The sequence below is a fragment of the Scyliorhinus torazame genome, chromosome 3, assembly GCF_047496885.1.
Source record: "Scyliorhinus torazame isolate Kashiwa2021f chromosome 3, sScyTor2.1, whole genome shotgun sequence".
NCBI classification, from domain to species: domain Eukaryota; kingdom Metazoa; phylum Chordata; class Chondrichthyes; order Carcharhiniformes; family Scyliorhinidae; genus Scyliorhinus; species Scyliorhinus torazame.
Genome location: NC_092709.1, coordinates 3,217,715 through 3,236,302, shown reverse-complemented (window position 1 = coordinate 3,236,302; position 18,588 = coordinate 3,217,715). Strand labels below are relative to the sequence as shown.

At 50.1% G+C, this 18,588-nt stretch overlaps 1 protein-coding gene across 8 annotated transcripts in view; it reads right to left on the bottom strand.

Annotated features, from left to right (window-relative positions):
• Positions 1-18,588, bottom strand: part of LOC140408248 (sodium/hydrogen exchanger 9B2-like) — a 261,503-nt gene that overhangs the window by 44,562 nt on the left and 198,353 nt on the right. For all 8 annotated transcript variants that reach the window (XM_072495199.1, XM_072495192.1, XM_072495196.1 and 5 more), the window contains one exon: positions 612-761. In XM_072495199.1, coding sequence (XP_072351300.1) covers positions 612-761 — 150 coding nt within the window. The remainder of the gene's footprint in view (positions 1-611; positions 762-18,588) is intronic.

Genomic DNA, 18,588 nt, shown 5'->3' with positions numbered 1-18,588 from the left:
GGGTGTCAATCAAATGGGTTGCTTTGTCCCGGATGGAGTCGAGCTTCCTGAATTGCACTCATCCATGCCAGTGGAGAGTATTCCATCACTCTCCTGACTTGTGCCTTGTACACAAGATTTGGAGTGTCAGGAGGCAAATTACTCTCCACAGAATTCCCATGCTCTGACCTGCTTTTACAGCCACAGTATTTACATGGCTGGGTCCAGTTCAGTTTCTAGTCAATGTTAATCCTCAGGATGTCGATAGTGGGGGATTCAGCGATGGTAATGCCATCGAACGTCAAGGGGAAATAGTCAGATTCTCTCTCGTAGGAGATGGTCATTGCTGGGCACTTGTGTGGCGTAAATGTTACTTGACACTTATCAGCCCGAGCCTAGATATTGTCCATGTCTGGCTGCATATGGGCACAAACATGCACACAAGATGTATTATTTTATTTCATAACTTCAATACTTCATACTGACTGGAATTTTTCAATAAATTATCAATAATCGCACCATTATTCAAAGTCAGATGTTACTTCTTCATTGTTTAGACATCTTTAAGAAAGGATTCAACCAATTAAAGCATCAGTCTCCATTATGCGGAGTTGGAAACCTGTTACACCTACCTTGCCATCAACCCACCCAACCCCAGCAAGAAAGGCCATGACAATTGTACACAGTCCTCCAGAACCAGGGAAACCAAAGACTCCTGTAGCAAAAATGGCAAACACAGCCAGACCCAGCAGGAGGTAGGAACGTTTCATCACAAGATCTTCCTGTAAAGAAAGAATAAAATTACATTAAATACTTGTTTTTATTTTAGATTTCAGACAGACAAAAATACACACATTGTTCCTGTAAGAACAAACAAGTAAAAAGCTACTGTCAAAATAATGACTGATTAACCTATGCTTTCCATCAGGAGTTTTACAGATGTTTAAATTCAACGTATTTGGAGATTCCAGATCTTTACTATTGCTACCTCTCTTGATGTGAATATCTGCAATTTATACCTATGGAATGGATAATCAGAATTCCTTTGTACGGATTCCTCAGCAGCCTGTTTAGGAGACTCAAATACGGTGTTGGGGTTCTGTGCGTCGCAAACATTCTCTCACCAAAAATAAAAGCCAACCTGTTTGCCAGCTTCTCCACTACAGCTACCAGATAAATGAGGCCATCACCTCAGTGGACAATCCCTACTCACCCTCAAAGGGTGTCACCATGATGAAGGAAACCACAGTGACCATCTTCAACAGTATTTGCTTTATCCTTTCAGATTTTATTTAAATCCAAAATTTAGATGAGGATTATAGTTTACTCATTAACAGCCATTATTTTCGAAATATGTAATGTCTGAAGCCGTCAATTACCAAACTACTTTCTGAACTATAATATCGTAATTACTTTATTAAAAAATATTTTTATAAAAGGTTTTTAACAACACAATTTTTTCTCCCTTACAAACAATAACTCCCCCCAACCCCACTCCCGTGACAAAATAACGCAAAGTCACCCTGAGCAAGATATATACATGGCAAGATGGTATATTTACATAGCTTTATACACTGGCTCTTGGCTGCACGTACCGTTTCTCCCCACCCTCCATGCCATCTCCCGCTCATCCATCCCCTCAAACAATCTCTCGTTTCCCCCCCCTCCTCCTCCCCCTCCTCCCTCCTCCACCCACCCCCTCCTCCTCCCCTCCCCCTCCCCCCGCTCCCCCCACCCCCCCCTCCTCCCCCCCTCCCGCTCCCCCCACCCCCTCCTCCTCCCCCCTCTCTCTCCCCCCCTCTCTCTTCTCCCCCCTCTCTCTCTCTCCCCCTCTCTCTCCCCCCCCTCTCTCTCTCCCCCCCCCTCTCTCTCCCCCCTCTCTCTCTCTCCCCCCTCTCTCTCCCCCCCTCCCCTCTCTCTCTCCCCCTCTCCCCCCCCCCCCCCCCCCAAGGGTTGCTGCTGCTGCTGACCGACCTTCCTCTAACGCTCTGCGAGATATTCTAGGAACGGTTGCCACCGCCTGTAGAACCCCTGCGCAGACCCTCTCAAGGCGAACTTAATCCTCTCCAATTTTATGAACCCAGCCATATCGTTTATTCAGGCCTCCAGGCTGGGGGGCTTCGCCTCCTTCCACATTAGCAAGATCCTTCGCCGGGCTACTAGGGACGCAAAGGCCAGAATGCCGGCCTCTTTCGCCTCCTGCACTCCCGGTTCGTCCACTACTCCAAATATTGCTAGCCCCCAGCTTGGCTTGACCCGGACTTTCACCACCTGAGATATTGCTCCTGCCACTCCTCTCCAGAACCCCTCCAGTGCCGGGCATGACCAAAACATATGGACATGGTTCGCCGGGCTCCCTGAGCACCTTCCACATCTGTCCTCTACCCCAAAGAACCTACTCAACCTCGCCCCCGTCAAGTGCGCTCTGTGGACCACCTTAAATTGTATCAGACTGAGCCTGGCACACGAGGAGGAGGTATTAACCCTACCCAGGGCGTCAGCCCATAGCCCTTCCTCAATCTCCTCCCCCAGCTCCTCCTCCCATTTACCTTTCAACTCTTCTACTAGCGCTTCCCCCTCTTCTTTCATCTCTTGGTGTATTTCCGACACCTTGCTCTCCCCGACCCATACACCCGAGATCACCCTATCTTGAACTTCTTGTGCCGGGAGCAATGGAAATTCCCTCACCTGTCGCCTCACAAAAGCCCTCACCTGCATATATCTAAAGGCATTTCCCGGGGGTAACTCAAACTTCTCCTCCAGTGCCCCTAGGCTCGCAAATGTCCCGTCAATGAACAGGTCCCCCATTCTTTTTATCCCCGCCCGATGCCAGCCCTGGAACCCCCCGTCCATCTTCTCCGGGACAAACCGGTGGTTACCCCTGATCGGGGACCACACCGATGCTCCCATTGCACCCCTGTGCCTTCTCCACTGGCCCCAGATCCTTAGTGTTGCCGCCACCACCGGGCTTGTGGTGTATTTTGTCGGCGAGAGTGGCAGCGGTGCCGTTACCAACGCCCCCAGGCTCGTTCCTTTACAGGACGCCATCTCCATCCTCTTCCATGCCGCCCCCTCTCCCTCCATGACCCACTTGCGGATCATCGCCACGTTTGCTGCCCAGTAGTAGCTCCCTAGGTTTGGCAAAGCCAACCCTCCTCGGTCCCTATTGCGTTCCAGGAACCCTCTCCTAACCCTCGGGGTCTTATTTGCCCACACAAACCCCATAATACTCCTACCTACTCTCTTGAAAAAGCCCTTGGTGATCACGATGGGGAGGCACTGAAACACAAACAAAAACCTCGGAAGGACCACCATTTTGACTGACTGCACCCTACCCGCCAGCGAGGGCGGGAGCATGTCCCATCTTTTAAAATCCTCCTCCATTTGCTCCACCAACCTCGTCAAATTCAGTTTATGTAGGGACCCCCAACTCCTAGCTATCTGGATCCCCAGATACCGAAATCTCCTCTCTGCCCTCCTCAGCGGTAGGTCCCCTATCTCTCTTTCTTGGTCCCCTGCCTGTAATACAAAAAGCTCACTCTTCCCTACATTAAGCTTGTAGCCCGAGAACTCCCCAAACTCCTTCAGAGTCTGCATGACCTCCACCATCCCCTCCATTGGGTCCGCCATGTATAGCAGTAGGTCCTCCGCGTAGAGCGACACCCGATGCTCTTCTCCCTCGCGGACTATCCCCCTCCATTTATTAGACTCCCTAAGTGATATGGCCAAGGGTTCGATCGCCAATGCAAACAACAGGGGGGACAGGGGGCACCCCTGCCTCGTCCCTCGGTACAGCCGAAAGTACTCCGACCTCCGCAGGTTCGTCACTACACTCGCCACCGGGTCTCTGTAAAGGAGCTTAACCCATCTTATAAACCCTCCCCCGAACCCAAACCTGCGCAATACCTCCCAGAGGTACTCCCACTCCACTCGGTCAAAGGCTTTTTCCGCATCCATAGCTGCCACTATCTCCGCCTCGCCCTCCTCCGATGTCATCATTATCACGTTTAAGAGCCGCCGCACATTGGTATTTAACTGCCTGCCCTTTACGAATCCCGTTTGGTCCTCATGAATCACCCCCGGGACACAGTCTTCAATCCTGGTGGCCAATACTTTTGCCAATAGCTTGGCATCCACATTGAGGAGCAAAATCGGCCTGTACGATCCACATTGCAGTGGATCCTTGTCTCGCTTTAGAATCAAGGAGATTGTCGCCTCCGACATTGCCTGGGGCAGGGTTCCCTCCGCTCTTGCCTCGTTAAAGGTCCTCACTAGTCGCGGGGCCAGCAGGTCCACATATTTTCTATAGAACTCCACCGGGAACCCGTCCGGCCCCGGGGCCTTCCCCGCCTGCATGCTCCCCAAACCCTTACTCAACTCCTCCAACCCAACTGGTGCCCCCAAACCAACCGCCTCTTGCTCCTCCACCCTCGGGAACCTCAGTTGGTCCAGGAATCGTCTCATTCCCCCTTCCCCCCCTGGGGGCTGGGATCTGTACAGCTCTTCATAGAAGGCCTTGAATACCTTATTTATTTTCGTTGCACTTCGAACCGTGGCTCCCCTTCCATCTTTGATTCCCCCTATTTCCCTCGCTGCCGCCCTCTTACGGAGCTGGTGTGCCAGCATCCAATTAGCCTTTTCCCCGTACTCGTAGGTCGCCCCCTGCGCCTTCCTCCACTGTGCCTCCGCCTTGCCTGTGGTCAGCAGGTCAAACTCCGTCTGGAGCCGTCGCCTTTCCCCAAGTAATCTTTCCTCCGGGGCCTCTGCGTATCTCCTGTCCACTCGCAAAATCTCCCCCACTAACCTCTCCCTTTCCATGCCCTCTGTCTTCTTCCTATGAGCCCTGATGGATATCAGCTCTCCCCTGATCACCGCCTTCAATGCCTCCCATACCACCCCCACTCGCACCTCCCCGTTGTCGTTGGCCTCCAAGTACCTTTCAATACACCCCCTCACCTTCCCGCACACCACCTCGTCCGCCAGCAGTCCCACATCCAACCGCCACAGCGGGCGTTGGTCCCTCTCCTCTCCCAGCTCCAGTTCCACATAGTGCGGGGCATGGTCCGAAACGGCTATAGCCGAATACTCTGTCCCCTCCACCCTCGGGATGAGCGCCCTGCCCAGAACAAAGAAATCTATCCGGGAGTAGGCTTTGTGTACATGGGAGAAGAAAGAAAATTCCCTGGCCTGCGGCCTTGCAAACCTCCATGGGTCCACTCCCCCCATCTGGTACATAAAACCCCTGAGCACCTTGGCCGCCGCCGGCCTCTTTCCCGTCCTTGATCTGGAGCGGTCCAGTGCTGGGTCCAGCACCGTATTGAGGTCCCCTCCCATTATCAGTCCTCCTACCTCCAGGTTCGGAATGCCACCCCCCCCCCCGCCGACTAGCCATCTCCTTTTCTGGGCCAGTCCCTTGTCCGCGTCTCCCTCACTCTCCAGTCCCCCAACCGGGGGACCCTCGTCCCAACCACCTCTTCTGTGTCCCATTCTCTTTCGGCCATTGCAGTAGCCTTTTTCCCCCCCTCCCTCCTCTTCCCCCCCCCTCCCCTCCCGCCCGCTAGATCCCCGTCTAGCTTTTTTGCTCCCCCCATATCCCTCCCGTAAGTCAGCTGACACCCGCTGACCCCGGCTTTCCCCGCCATCCCTTTGACCCCCCCCCCGTGTGGGAATCTCCCAGTCAATGTACATTCCTTTGTACCCCTTCCCGCCTTTCTTGCCGCGCGCGGGAAAGAAAACCCCGCGCTTTCCAGAGCCTGCCCGGCCCCCTATGGCACAGCTCCTGTCGTGGCCTTGTCTCTCTCCCCCAGCCCATATAGCATTTCATGCGTGTGGTTGACCCCCTATATACAACAACTATCATACTTCAACCCTCAAACACCCCCCACCCTCACAAACCCTCAGTTAGAGTCCAACTTCGGGCGTTTCGAAGTAGTGGTGTTGGCCATTATGTGTAACCCACAGTCGCGCTGGCTGCAACATTCCAAATTTCACTCCTTTCCGATGCAGCACCGCTTTGGCCCGGTTGAAACCTGCTCTCCGCATAGCGACCTCCGCGCTCCAGTCCGGGTATATTCTGATCTCTGCATTGTCCCACTTGCTGCTCCGTTCCTTCTTGGCCCATTTCAGGACGCTCTCTCTGTCCGTAAACCGGTGAAATCTCACCACCATCGCCCTTGGCGGCTCATTTGCCTTGGGCTTCCTCGCCAGCACTCGGTGCGCCCCTTCCAGCTCCAGCAATCCCGGGGGGGCCTCCGCACCCATCAGCGTCCCAATCATTGTGCCCGCATATGCCGCGGCATCGGCCCCCTCCACTCCTTCTGGGAGACCCAGGATCCTCAAATTGTTTCTCCTCGACCTGTTCTCCAGGTCTTCGAGTCTTCCCACCCACGTCTTGTGTCTTGCCGCCCCACTCTCTCCGCCAGGCCCACGAGCTCGTCGTCGTTCTTACTCACTTTTTCCTGGATCTTCACCTCTTGGGCTTTCTGGGTTGCTCCAAGTCCTTCAATTATTGCCAGCATAGGCGCCACCATCTCCTTGCGCAGCTCCTCGAAGCAGCGCTTGATGAACTCCTGCATCTCCTCTTTGTCCGTGGGCGCCGCCATTTTGCTTTTTTTCTCTTTCTTCTCCCGCTGCTCCAGGGCCGCTTTCCTCGCCGTTTCGCTGCGGGTCCGATCCATGCAGGTTAGTAGGGGACCTCTCTCCTTCCTTCCCCACGGGTTGTCTGTATCAAAAGTTCCGTTGGGGCTCCCTTAGCGAGCCCAAAAGTCCGTCTTCGCGGGAGTTGCCGAATCGTGCGGCTTAGCTCCGCATCGCCGCAACCGGATGTCTCTAATATCGTAATTACTAACAATCGGTATGACAATCACTGCATTAAGTTATACTAACCATTCTTATCCAGCACAAAAGAGGCCAAAATTAGTTACACCACCTGGTAAGGTTTCCAGTAAGAATGCGGCTCAGTAATTGCAGGCTACTAATCTAATCTCAAGGCTCAGGCGTGGTTAAAACCATTCATGTTTTGCTCCTATCATTTATCACATCACCTGTAGCCCCAGAGTGCTGTTTTGTAATTTCACTTTGTTATTCATTGTTATTCTGTATAAAAATCTCACTATAATCACACAATACAAGACAAAGATTTTAACATAAGACCATAAGACATAGGAGCGGAAGTAAGGCCATTCGGCCCATCGAGTCCACTCCACCATTCAATCCTGGCTGATTTCAACTCCATTTACCCGCTCTCTCTCCATAGCCCTTAATTCCTCGAGAAATCAAGAATTTATCAACTTCTGTCTTAAAGACACTCAACGTCCCGGCCTCCACCGCCCTCTGTGGCAATGAATTCCACAGACCCACCACTCTCTGGCTGAAGAAATTTCTCCTCATCTCTGTTCTAAAGTGACTCCCTTTTATTCTAAGGCTGTGCCCCCGGGTCCTAGTCTCCCCTGCTAATGGAAACAACTTCCCTACGTCCACCCTATCTAAGCCATTCATTATCTTGTAAGTTTCTATTAGATCTCCCCTCAACCTCCTAAACTCCAATGAATATAATCCCAGGATCCTCAAGACGTTCATCGTATGTTAGGCCTACCATTCCTGGGATCATCCGTGTGAATCTCCGCTGGACCCGCTCCAGTGCCAGTATGTCCTTCCTGAGGTGTGGGGCCCAAAATTGCTCACAGTATTCTAAATGGGGCCTAACTAATGCTTTATAAAGCTTCAGAAGTACATCCCTGCTTTTATATTCCAAGCCTCTTGAGATAAATGACAACATTGCATTTGCTTTCTTAATTACGGACTCAACCTGCAAGTTTACCTTTAGAGAATCCTGGACTAGGACTCCCAAGTCCCTTTGCACTTCAGCATTATGAATTTTGTCACCGTTTAGAAAATAGTCCATGCCTCTATTCTTTTTTCCAAAGTGCAAGACCTCGCACTTGCCCACGTTGAATTTCATCAGCCATTTCTTGGACCACTCTCCTAAACTGTGTAAATCTTTCTGCAGCCTCCCCACCTCCTCCATACTACCTGCCCCTCCACCTATCTTTGTATCATCGGCAAACTTAGCCAGAATGCCCCCAGTCCCGTCATCTAGATCGTTAATATATAAAGAGAACAGCTGTGGCCCCAACACTGAACCCTGCGGGACACCACTCGTCACCGGTTGCCATTCCGAAAAAGAACCTTTTATCCCAACTCTCTGCCTTCTGCCTGACAGCCAATTGTCAATCCATGTTAGTACCTTGCCTCAAATACCATGGGCCCTTATTTTACTCAGCAGTCTCCCGTGAGGCACCTTATCAAAGGCCTTTTGGAAGTCAAGATAGATAACATCCATTGGCTCTCCTTGGTCTAACCTATTTGTTATCTCTTCAAAGAACTCTAACAGGTTTGTCAGGCACGACCTCCCCTTACTAAATCCATGCTGACTTGTCCTAATCCGATCCTGCACTTCCAAGAATTTAGAAATCTCATCCTTAACAATGAATTCTAGAATCTTGCCAACAACCGAGGTTAGGCTAATTGGTCTATAATTTTCCATCTTTTTCCTTGTTCCCTTCTTGAACAGGGGGGTTACAACAGCGATTTTCCAATCCTCTGGGACTTTCCCTGACTCCAGTGACTTTTGAAAGATCATAACTAACGCCTCCACTATTTCTTCAGCTATCTCCTTTAGAACTCTAGGATGTAGCCCATCTGGGCCCGGAGATTTATCAATTTTTAGACCTCTTAGTTTCTCTAGCACTTTCTCCTTTGTGATGGCTACCATATTCAACTCTGCCCCCTGACTCTCCTGAATTGTTGGGATATTACTCATGTCTTCTACTGTGAAGACTGACGCAAAGTACTTATTTAGTTCCTCAGCTATTTCCTTGTCTCCCATCACTAGATTACCAGCGTCATTTTGGAGCGGCCCAATGTCTACTTTTGCCATACAAGGAAAGGAGCTGATATCATAGAATCATAGAATTTACAGTGCAGAAGGAGGCCATTCGGCTCATCGAGTCTGCACCAGCTCTTGGAAAGAGCACCCCACTTAAGCCCACACCTCCACCCTATCCCAGTAAACCAGTAACCCCACTTAATTTAAGGGCAATTTAGCATGGCCAATCCACCTAACCTGCACATGTTTGGACTGTGGGAGGAAACCGGAGCACCCGGAGGAAACCCACGCAGACACGGGGGAACGTGCAGACTCCACACAGACAGTGACCCAGGTCGGGAATCGAACCTGGGACCCTGGAGCTGTGAAGCGACTGAGCTAACCACTGTGCCCTGTGATATGAGCAGTTCAAATTATTCCCAAACTAGAAAGTCGTGGGAAAAATGTAATCACAACACAGCTGGGCTGATCATACAAGTCGGGCAACTGGACAGCTATCTTATTGGAGCAGGGAAGCTTACTTAACCCCAGTCTATCCATTGTAGTTAACTCTGGACATTTATGTTTAAACAACACTGTCAGTGTAGGTAGCTCCCTACCTGACTTAAATTCGACCTGGATTAAAGCAGCAAGTTATGGATTGTCTCCCCGCTCGTCAGGCGGGGAGATTAAAACTGGACACACATCCTAAACTGGGCCTAACATATATCTTGTACAGGACAAAATGATACGGTTAATTATTCGAGGAATGAACTGTTCTGTAAATACATCCTGGAAAGCTATTTGTTTTTAGCTACAGTTTCACAACATTGGTTGTGAACCTTTGGATGATAAAGCATTAAAATGTTCAGATCTCTTTCCCCACTGACTTCAGTTCTTACTCTGAAGGATGTGCACACGTTAAGTATTTGTCCAGCATTCATGCAAAACGTTGCACTTTTCCAAGTTAAATTTCATTTGCAGCTCACAGGCCCAATCAGCCAACACATCTGGATCCACCTGTAGTAGTAAAGCATCTTCCACAGTCTTGACCCTCACAGATCATTTCCTCCATACCTACATAAAGGTCATTGTCAAAAATAGTAAATAGCAAAGATCCCAATACTGATCCCTGAAGACGACCACTGGTCACCAGGCTCCAAGTAGGTCCGAATCTATCACCAACCACTTTCTGCTGTGAAAGGTTTCATGGTGCCCACTGACCCAACAAACTCTCGGATAAAGGTAAGATAGTGAAGGACACACACGACCCCGATCCCGCCCCCCACACATACACACACTTGTGAAATGAAGATAGAGGGGCTAAAATATATCTTTTTTCGTTTGTCGGGCGAAATACATAAAATTAAAATCGAAATTAGGCCTTCTAAACATTTTGCAGGTGCTCCCTTGTTCCCAGAATGTTGGCTCCATGGAGAATTCCCAAAGCAAATTAATGAATGTGTTTGCACTTCTTGAATCCCCAACCTTGGTGAAATTATCTACTATCTGAAAGAAAATAACTACTGGCAAACAGGTTGTTTTTGTTGCTTTGCTAGCCACCTCTCAGATCCAGAATTGTTAAGCGTCATCAATATTATCTGCCTTGGTGGTACAGTCCCACTGCCAGTAACACCACATTCGGTAGATTACATCAAGTGCACACTTTCCGATTGCCTTAAACACAGTTATAATAGATTAGTAAATAATCACCAAGACATTAGCAAGATCACTTATTAGAGCTTAGGCCTGATTAAATAAAAAATCTTTTAATGCAGAAAATTGCAGCTCGTCTTAGTTTAGTCAGTACTAATACCTAATAATTTGGTTAATTGCACTTTAGTCATCACACATTAATCTGTTTCAGGTGTGTTTAGTTCAGTGCTGACTATCAATTATAGTAAAAATCACAAACATGTGCAGCGCCATACTGCTAGAAACTGTTGGTGTATCATTACCTTACTGCATACAGGGCAACTCCCGCTTAGGTTCGCCTTGTAATCACACACAACCCCTCTTCAACTTGTTTGTTGACAAAATAGCTTCTAAACCATCATATACTGTTGAATCGAGCAAGTGAGTAAAATAGTCAGCAAATACACAACATGATCACTGATATTTCTTCAGGACTGAGTAATAAAGTCAATCTCAAGGCACTATCACTGCATTTGCAGAATACAATAGTCAAAATTCTTTTAGTGCTTGGGGAATATATTTTCTTCAGTATTCACCAGCTATAAAACAATACTTAGAGAATTGACATACAAGAGAGACAATAAGGACATGAGACAGTACATCCTGGAAAGAGGAAATAGAATACATGCATTGAAGCAACAATAGAAACTCATATGTTGATTCATATAATGGGCATAATTTGGTTGCAGCGCAGTATCTTACAGTCCCTCATTAGACAGAGACTTTTCCAACTTGCTGATAATGGTATGAGGGCATCAAGGAATCTGGAGTCTCATCACCACCACTCTCAACTCTTCCAATGTTGCTAAATTATAAGACCATAAGACACAGGAGCAGAAGTAAGGCCATTCGGCCCATCAAGTCCACTCCACCATTCAATCATGGCTGATTTCAACTCCATTTACCCGCTCTCTCTCCATAGCCCTTAATTCCTCGAGAAATCAAGAATTTATCAACTTCTGTCTTAAAGACACTCAACGTCCCGGCCTCCACCGCCCTCTGTGGCAATGAATTCCACAGACCCACCACTCTCTGGCTGAAGAAATTTCTCCTCATCTCTGTTCTAAAGTGACTCCCTTTTATTCTAAGGCTGTGCCCCCGGGTCCTAGTCTCCCCTGCTAATGGAAACAACTTCCCTACGTCCACCCTATCTAAGCCATTCATTATCTTGTAAGTTTCTATTAGATCTCCCCTCAACCTCAAACTCCAATGAAGAAAATCCCAGGATCCTCAAGACGTTCATCGTATGTTAGGCCTACCATTCCTGGGATCATCCGTGTGAATCTCCGCTGGACCCGCTCCAGTGCCAGTATGTCCTTCCTGAGGTGTGGGGCCCAAAATTGCTCACAGTATTCTAAATGGGGCCTAACTAATGCTTTATAAAGCTTCAGAAGTACATCCCTGCTTTTATATTCCAAGCCTCTTGAGATAAATGACAACATTGCATTTGCTTTCTTAATTACGGACTCAACCTGCAAGTTTACCTTTAGAGAATCCTGGACTAGGACTCCCAAGTCCCTTTGCACTTCAGCATTATGAATTTTGTCACCGTTTAGAAAATAGTCCATGCCTCTATTCTTTTTTCCAAAGTGCAAGACCTCGCACTTGCCCACGTTGAATTTCATCAGCCATTTCTTGGACCACTCTCCTAAACTGTCTAAATCTTTCTGCAGCCTCCCCACCTCCTCCATACTACCTGCCCCTCCACCTATCTTTGTATCATCGGCAAACTTAGCCAGAATGCCCCCAGTCCCGTCATCTAGATCGTTAATATATAAAGAGAACAGCTGTGGCCCCAACACTGAACCCTGCGGGACACCACTCGTCACCGGTTGCCATTCCGAAAAAGAACCTTTTATCCCAACTCTCTGCCTTCTGCCTGACAGCCTATCGTCAATCCATGTTAGCACCTTGCCTCAAATACCATGGGCCCTTATTTTACTCAGCAGTCTCCCGTGAGGCACCTTATCAAAGGCCTTTTGGAAGTCAAGATAGATAACATCCATTGGCTCTCCTTGGTCTAACCTATTTGTTATCTCTTCAAAGAACTCTAACAGGTTTGTCAGGCACGACCTCCCCTTACTAAATCCATGCTGACTTGTCCTAATCCGACCCTGCACTTACACGAATTTAGAAATCTCATCCTCAACAATGAATTCTAGAATCTTGCCAACAACCGAGGTTAGGCTAATTGGTCTATAATTTTCCATCTTTTTCCTTGTTCCCTTCTTGAACAGGGGGGTTACAACAGCGATTTTCCAATCCTCTGGGACTTTCCCTGACTCCAGTGACTTTTGAAAGATCATAACTAACGCCTCCACTATTTCTTCAGCTATCTCCTTTAGAACTCTAGGATGTAGCCCATCTGGGCCCGGAGATTTATCAATTTTTAGACCTCTTAGTTTCTCTAGCACTTTCTCCTTTGTGATGGCTACCATATTCAACTCTGCCCCCTGACTCTCCTGAATTGTTGGGATATTACTCATGTCTTCTACTGTGAAGACTGACGCAAAGTACTTATTTAGTTCCTCAGCTATTTCCTTGTCTCCCATCACTAGATTACCAGCGTCATTTTGGAGCGGCCCAATGTCTACTTTTGCCTCCCGTTTGTTTTTAATGTATTTAAAGAAACTTTTACAATCATTCCTAATGTTACTGGCTAGCCTGCCTTCATATTTGATCCTCTCTTTCCTTATTTCTCTCTTTGTTATCCTCTGTTTGTTTTTGTAGCCTTCCCAATCTTCTGACTTCCCACTACTCTTTGCCACATTATAGGCTTTCTCTTTTGCTTTGATGCATTCCCTAACTTCCTTTGTCAGCCATGGCTGCCTAATCCCCCCTCTGATAACCTTTCTTTTCTTTGGGATGAACCTCTGTACTGTGTCCTTAATTACTCCCAGAAACTCCTGCCATTGCTGTTCTACTGTGTTTCCCACTAGGCTCTGCTCCCAGTCGAGTTTCGTCAGTTCCTCCCTCATGCCCCTGTAGTTACCTTTATTTAACTGTAACACCTTTACATCTGATTCTACCTTCTTTCTTTCAAATTGCAGATTGAATTCTACCATATTATGATCACTGTCCCCTAAGTGTTCCCTTACTTTAAGATCTTTAATCAAGTCTGGCTCATTACATAACACTAAGTCCAGAATGGCCCTAATTATCTATGATGTGGAGATGCCGGCGATGGACTGAGGTGAGCACAGCAAGAAGTCTTACAACATCAGGTTAAAGTCCAACAGGTTTGTTTCGAATCACTAGCTTTCGGAGCACAGCTCCTTCCTCAGGTGAATGTTCACCTGAGGAAGGAGCAGCGCTCCGAAAGCTATTGTAAGACTTCTTTTTTTTAAACAAATGATTTTATTGAGTTTTTTTTTGCATTGTAAACAGTTACAGCTAACAGAAATGTGCAAACATCAATATAAAACCATCAATATAAAACCACTGCTTCAATCAAACCATACTGCACATGCCCGCTCCTCTCCCCTAGACACTACCCGCCTATTTATCCCTCCTACTCTACTCTAATCTCCACCCCACCCCCCGCTGACGTTCACTCTCCCGCGAAGAAGTCGATGAATGGTTGCCACCTTCGGGCGAACCCCAGTACAGATCCACTCAAGGCGAACTAAATTTTTTCCATACCCAGAAAACATGACATGTCTGAAAGCCATAGTTCGGTCTTCGGGGGTTTTGAGTCCCTCCATGCCAGCAGTATTCGCCGCCGGGCTATTAGGGAAGCAAAGGCCAGAACATCTGCCTCTTTCTCCCCCTGGACTCCCGGGTCTTCCGAAACCCCGAAAACTGCCACCCCTGGACTCATCACCACCCTTGTTTTCAGCACCCGGGACACGGCCCCCGCAAATCCCTCCCAGTACCCTCTAAGCTTGTGAACATGGTTCGCTGGTCCTCCCGCGCATCTAGCGCACTTGTCCTCTACCCCAAAGAATTTGCTCATCCAAGCTACCGTCATGTGGGCCCGGTGAACGACCTTAAATTGAATCAGGCCGAGCCTGGCACATGTTGCGGTTGAATTTACCCTACTCAGAGCTTCCGCCCACAGCCCGTCCTCCATCTCCCCGCCAAACTCCTCCCATTTGAGTTTCAGTTCCTCCGTCTGGGACTCTTCCCCCTTCATGAGCGCCTTGTAGATATCCGCGACTCTACCCTCTCCTCCTTGTCCTCTAGAGACTATTCTGTCCTGGATCCCTATTGGCGGGAGGCGTGGGAAGGATGGGATCTGTCTGCGTACAAAGTCCCGCATCTGTAAGTACCTAAAGTCATTTCTCCTTACCAACCCAAATTTCTCCTCCAAGCCCCTCAAACTCGCAAAGTTCCCCTCCAGGAACATATCGCCCACCCTCCCCACCCCCGCCCGCCGCCATGTTCAAAACCCTCCATCCATGTTCCCGGGGTGAATCGATGGTTATCACATATTGGAGCCCAAACAGACGCACCCCCCCCCCCCCCCCCCCCCCCATCCCCACAACATGCCTCCTCCACTGGTCCTATATCTGCAGAGCCGTCCCCACCACCGGGCTGGTGGAGTACCTGGCCGGCGACAGCGGTAGGGGAGCCGTGACCAGGGCTGCCAAACTGGTGCCCTTGCACGAAGCCGCCTCCACCCGCTCCCAGAGAGACCCCGTACCCACCATCCACTTCCTTATCATGGCTATGTTAGCCGCCTAGTAGTAGTTGATCAGACTCGGCAATGCCAGTACCCCCTCGCTGCGGCTCCTTTCAAGCATCGCCTTCTTCACCCGCGGGGATTTTCCCGCCCAGACAAAGCTCATGATGATTTTGCCGGTCCTTTTGAAGAAGGACCGTGGGATAAAGATCGAGAGGCACTGGAAGATGAACAGAAATCTAGGGAGGATTGCCACCTTTACAGTCGGCACCCTCCCCGCCAGTGACAGCGGGAGTGCATCCCATCTCCGAAACTCCCTCTTCATTTGTTCCACCACCCTCGTCAAATTTAACTGATGCAACCTGCCCCAGTCTCGTACCACCTGTATCCCAAGTACCGGAAACTTTCCCCAACCAGCCTAAATGGCAGCTCCTTCAGTCTATTCTCCTGGCCCCTCGCCTGCACCATAAACATCTCACTCTTGGCCATATTTGCGGGGCAGCACGGTAGCATTGTGGATAGCACAAATGCTTCACAGCTCCAGGGTCCCAGGTTCGATTCCGGCTTGGGTCACTGTCTGTGCGGAGTCTGCACATCCTCCCAGTGTGTGCGTGGGTTTCCTCCGGGTGCTCCGGTTTCCTCCCACAGTCCAAAGATGTGCGGGTTAGGTGGATTGGCCATGCTAAATTGCCCATAGTGTCCAAAATTGCCCTTAGTGTAGGGTGGGGTTACTGGGTTATGGGAATAGGGTGGAGGTGTGGACCTTGGGTAGGGTGCTCTTTCCAAGGGCCGGTGCAGACTCGATGGGCCGAATGGCCTCCTTCTGCACTGTAAATTCTATGATCTATGATATTTAATTTGTACCCTGAGAACCGGCCGAACTTCCTCAATGTTTCCAATATATTTTCCATCCCGGCCAGTGGGTCCGACACGTACAGGAGCAGGTCGTCCGTATAGAGAGAGACCCTATGTTCCACCCCACCCCACCCCCGCCCCCCCCGAGTGGGCACCCCGTCTGGTCCCCGCAGTGTAGTCTGAAATAATCTGACATTATCCTGTTCGTCCTAACGCTAGCTTTTGGGGCCTGGTACAATAGTCTGACCCAATTAACCAGTCCCTCCCCGAACCCAAACCGTCCAAGCACCTCCCACAAGTAGCCCCACTCCACCCGGCCGAAGGCCTTCTCAGCATCCATTGCCACCACGACCTCCACCTCCTTGCCCGTCGGGGGCATCATGATCACATTAAGCAATCTTCTCAAGTTAGCTGTCAGCTGCCTGCCTTTCACAACCCCTGTCTGATCGTCCCCAATCACCTCCGGTACGCAGTCCTCAATTCTAGTCGCCAGGACCTTGGCCAGGAGCTTGGCATCCACATTGATCAGGGAGATTGGCCTGTATGACCCGCAGGATTCCAGGTCCTTGTCCAGCTTCAGTATCAGCGAGATGGTGGCTTGCGACATCGTCGGTGGCAGGGTCCCTCTGTTCCTCGCCTCATTAAAAATCTTTGTCAGGACCAGTCCCACTATCTCCGAGAACTTCTTGTAAAACTCTACTGGGTATCCATCCGGTCCCGGGGTTTTCCCCGACTGCATGGCCTTTAGGCCCCCCAATACCTCCTCCGCTCTAATCGGGGCCCCCAGCCCGTCCATTAGTCCCCTGCCTACTTTTGGGAAGGTTAGTCCATCCAGGAGCCTTTTCATCTCCTCCGGCTCTTCCGGGGGTTCTGAAGTGTACAGCTTACTATAGAAGTCCCGAAATACCTTATTCAGTCCTGACGGGTCCTCCACTCTGCTCCCCTCCCCATCAACCACTCTACTTATTTCCCTGGCCGCCTCCCTCTTCCTGAGTTGCTGCGCCAGCAATCTGCTGGCCTTCTCCCCATGCTCATACACCACTCCCCTCGGCTTCCTAAGTTGTTCCACGGCCCTACTCGTGGATAGCACCCCCAGTTCCGCCTGCAATCTCCGTCTCTCCCCGAGTAGGTCCTCCCCCGGGGACCCCGCATGCTCCTCGTCTATCCGGTGAATTTCCCTAACCAATCTGTCCATTTCTGCTCTGTCTGCCCCGACCCTGTGAGCCCGAATTGAGATCAGCTCCCCCCTCACTACTGCCTTCAGCGCCTCCCACAGGGTCGCTGCTGAAACCTCCCCCGTATCGTTCACCTGCAAGTAATTTTGCATACACTTCCGCAGTCTATCACATATCCCCTCCTCCGACAACAGTCCTACGTCTAACCTCCATTGAGGGCGTTGGTAATTCGCCCCCCCCCCCGACCTGCAGGTCCACCCAGTGCGGGGCATGGTCCGAGATAGTGATTGCCGAGTATTCCGTATTCTTTTACCTCCCCTACACTGTCCCTGCTCAAGATAAAAAAATCAATCCTAGAATATACTTTATGAACATGCGAGTAGAACGAGTAGCCCCTTCCCGTCGGCTGTCTGGCTCTCCATGGGTCCACAGCCCCCATTTGCTCCATGAACCCTTTCAGCTCCCTTGCCATTGCTGGGAGTCTGCCCGTTCTGGGACATGACCGGTCCAGCCCCGGGTCAAGGACCGTATTAAAGTTCCCCCCCCCATTATCAACTTACGTGGGTCTAGGTCCGGGATCTTCCCCAGCACTCTGTTGATAAAGTTGGCGCATATATGTTCACCAGCACCACTCTTCTCCCCTCCAGCTTGCCCCTTACCATAAGGAATCTGTCCCCGCCGTCTGCGACTACGCCCTCCTCCTCAAATTGAACCCGCTTATTGATCATAATTGCTACCCCCCTGGACTTAGAATCCAAGTCCGAGTGGAAGACCTGGCTGATCCAGCCCTTCCTTAGCCTAGTCTGGTCAGACACTTTCAGATGTGTCTCCTGCAACATAATTACGTCCGCCTTCAGAGCCCGCAAATGCGCGAACACAAAGCATTTAACTGGCCCATTTAGTCCCCTGACATTCCAGGTGATCAGCCTGGTTGGGGGGCACAACCCCCACCCCGCTGGTCAGCCATAACCTTTCTTGGGCCCGCCCCCAGCCCATGCGCCGTGCCATTTCTGGCTCGCCTCTTGGCTGCCTCCACCCCTGACCTCCTTTCCATTACCTACTTCAGATCCCCCCCCACGTTAGCAAAATAACCCCCCCCCCACCTAGCAACATCCCCTGATAACCCCACCCCTGCCATTCACTGGCTGTATTCTCCCCCCCCCACCTGACTCCCTTGACTAGCCAATCTGCTAGCCCGGTGACTCATCGCTCCGGCGCCCCCTTGTCTCACTCCCATTGTTTCCCCGACCTCATCTCCCCACTCCCCAGCACACCATCCCCCACTCCGACCCACTGGAGCAGTCTCACTAAGATGGGAAAGATCAAACAAGATGTAAACATCAAACAGCAACGCGAGGCTGCTCCAGGGACAATGCAGTCCCAGCTGTGTACAC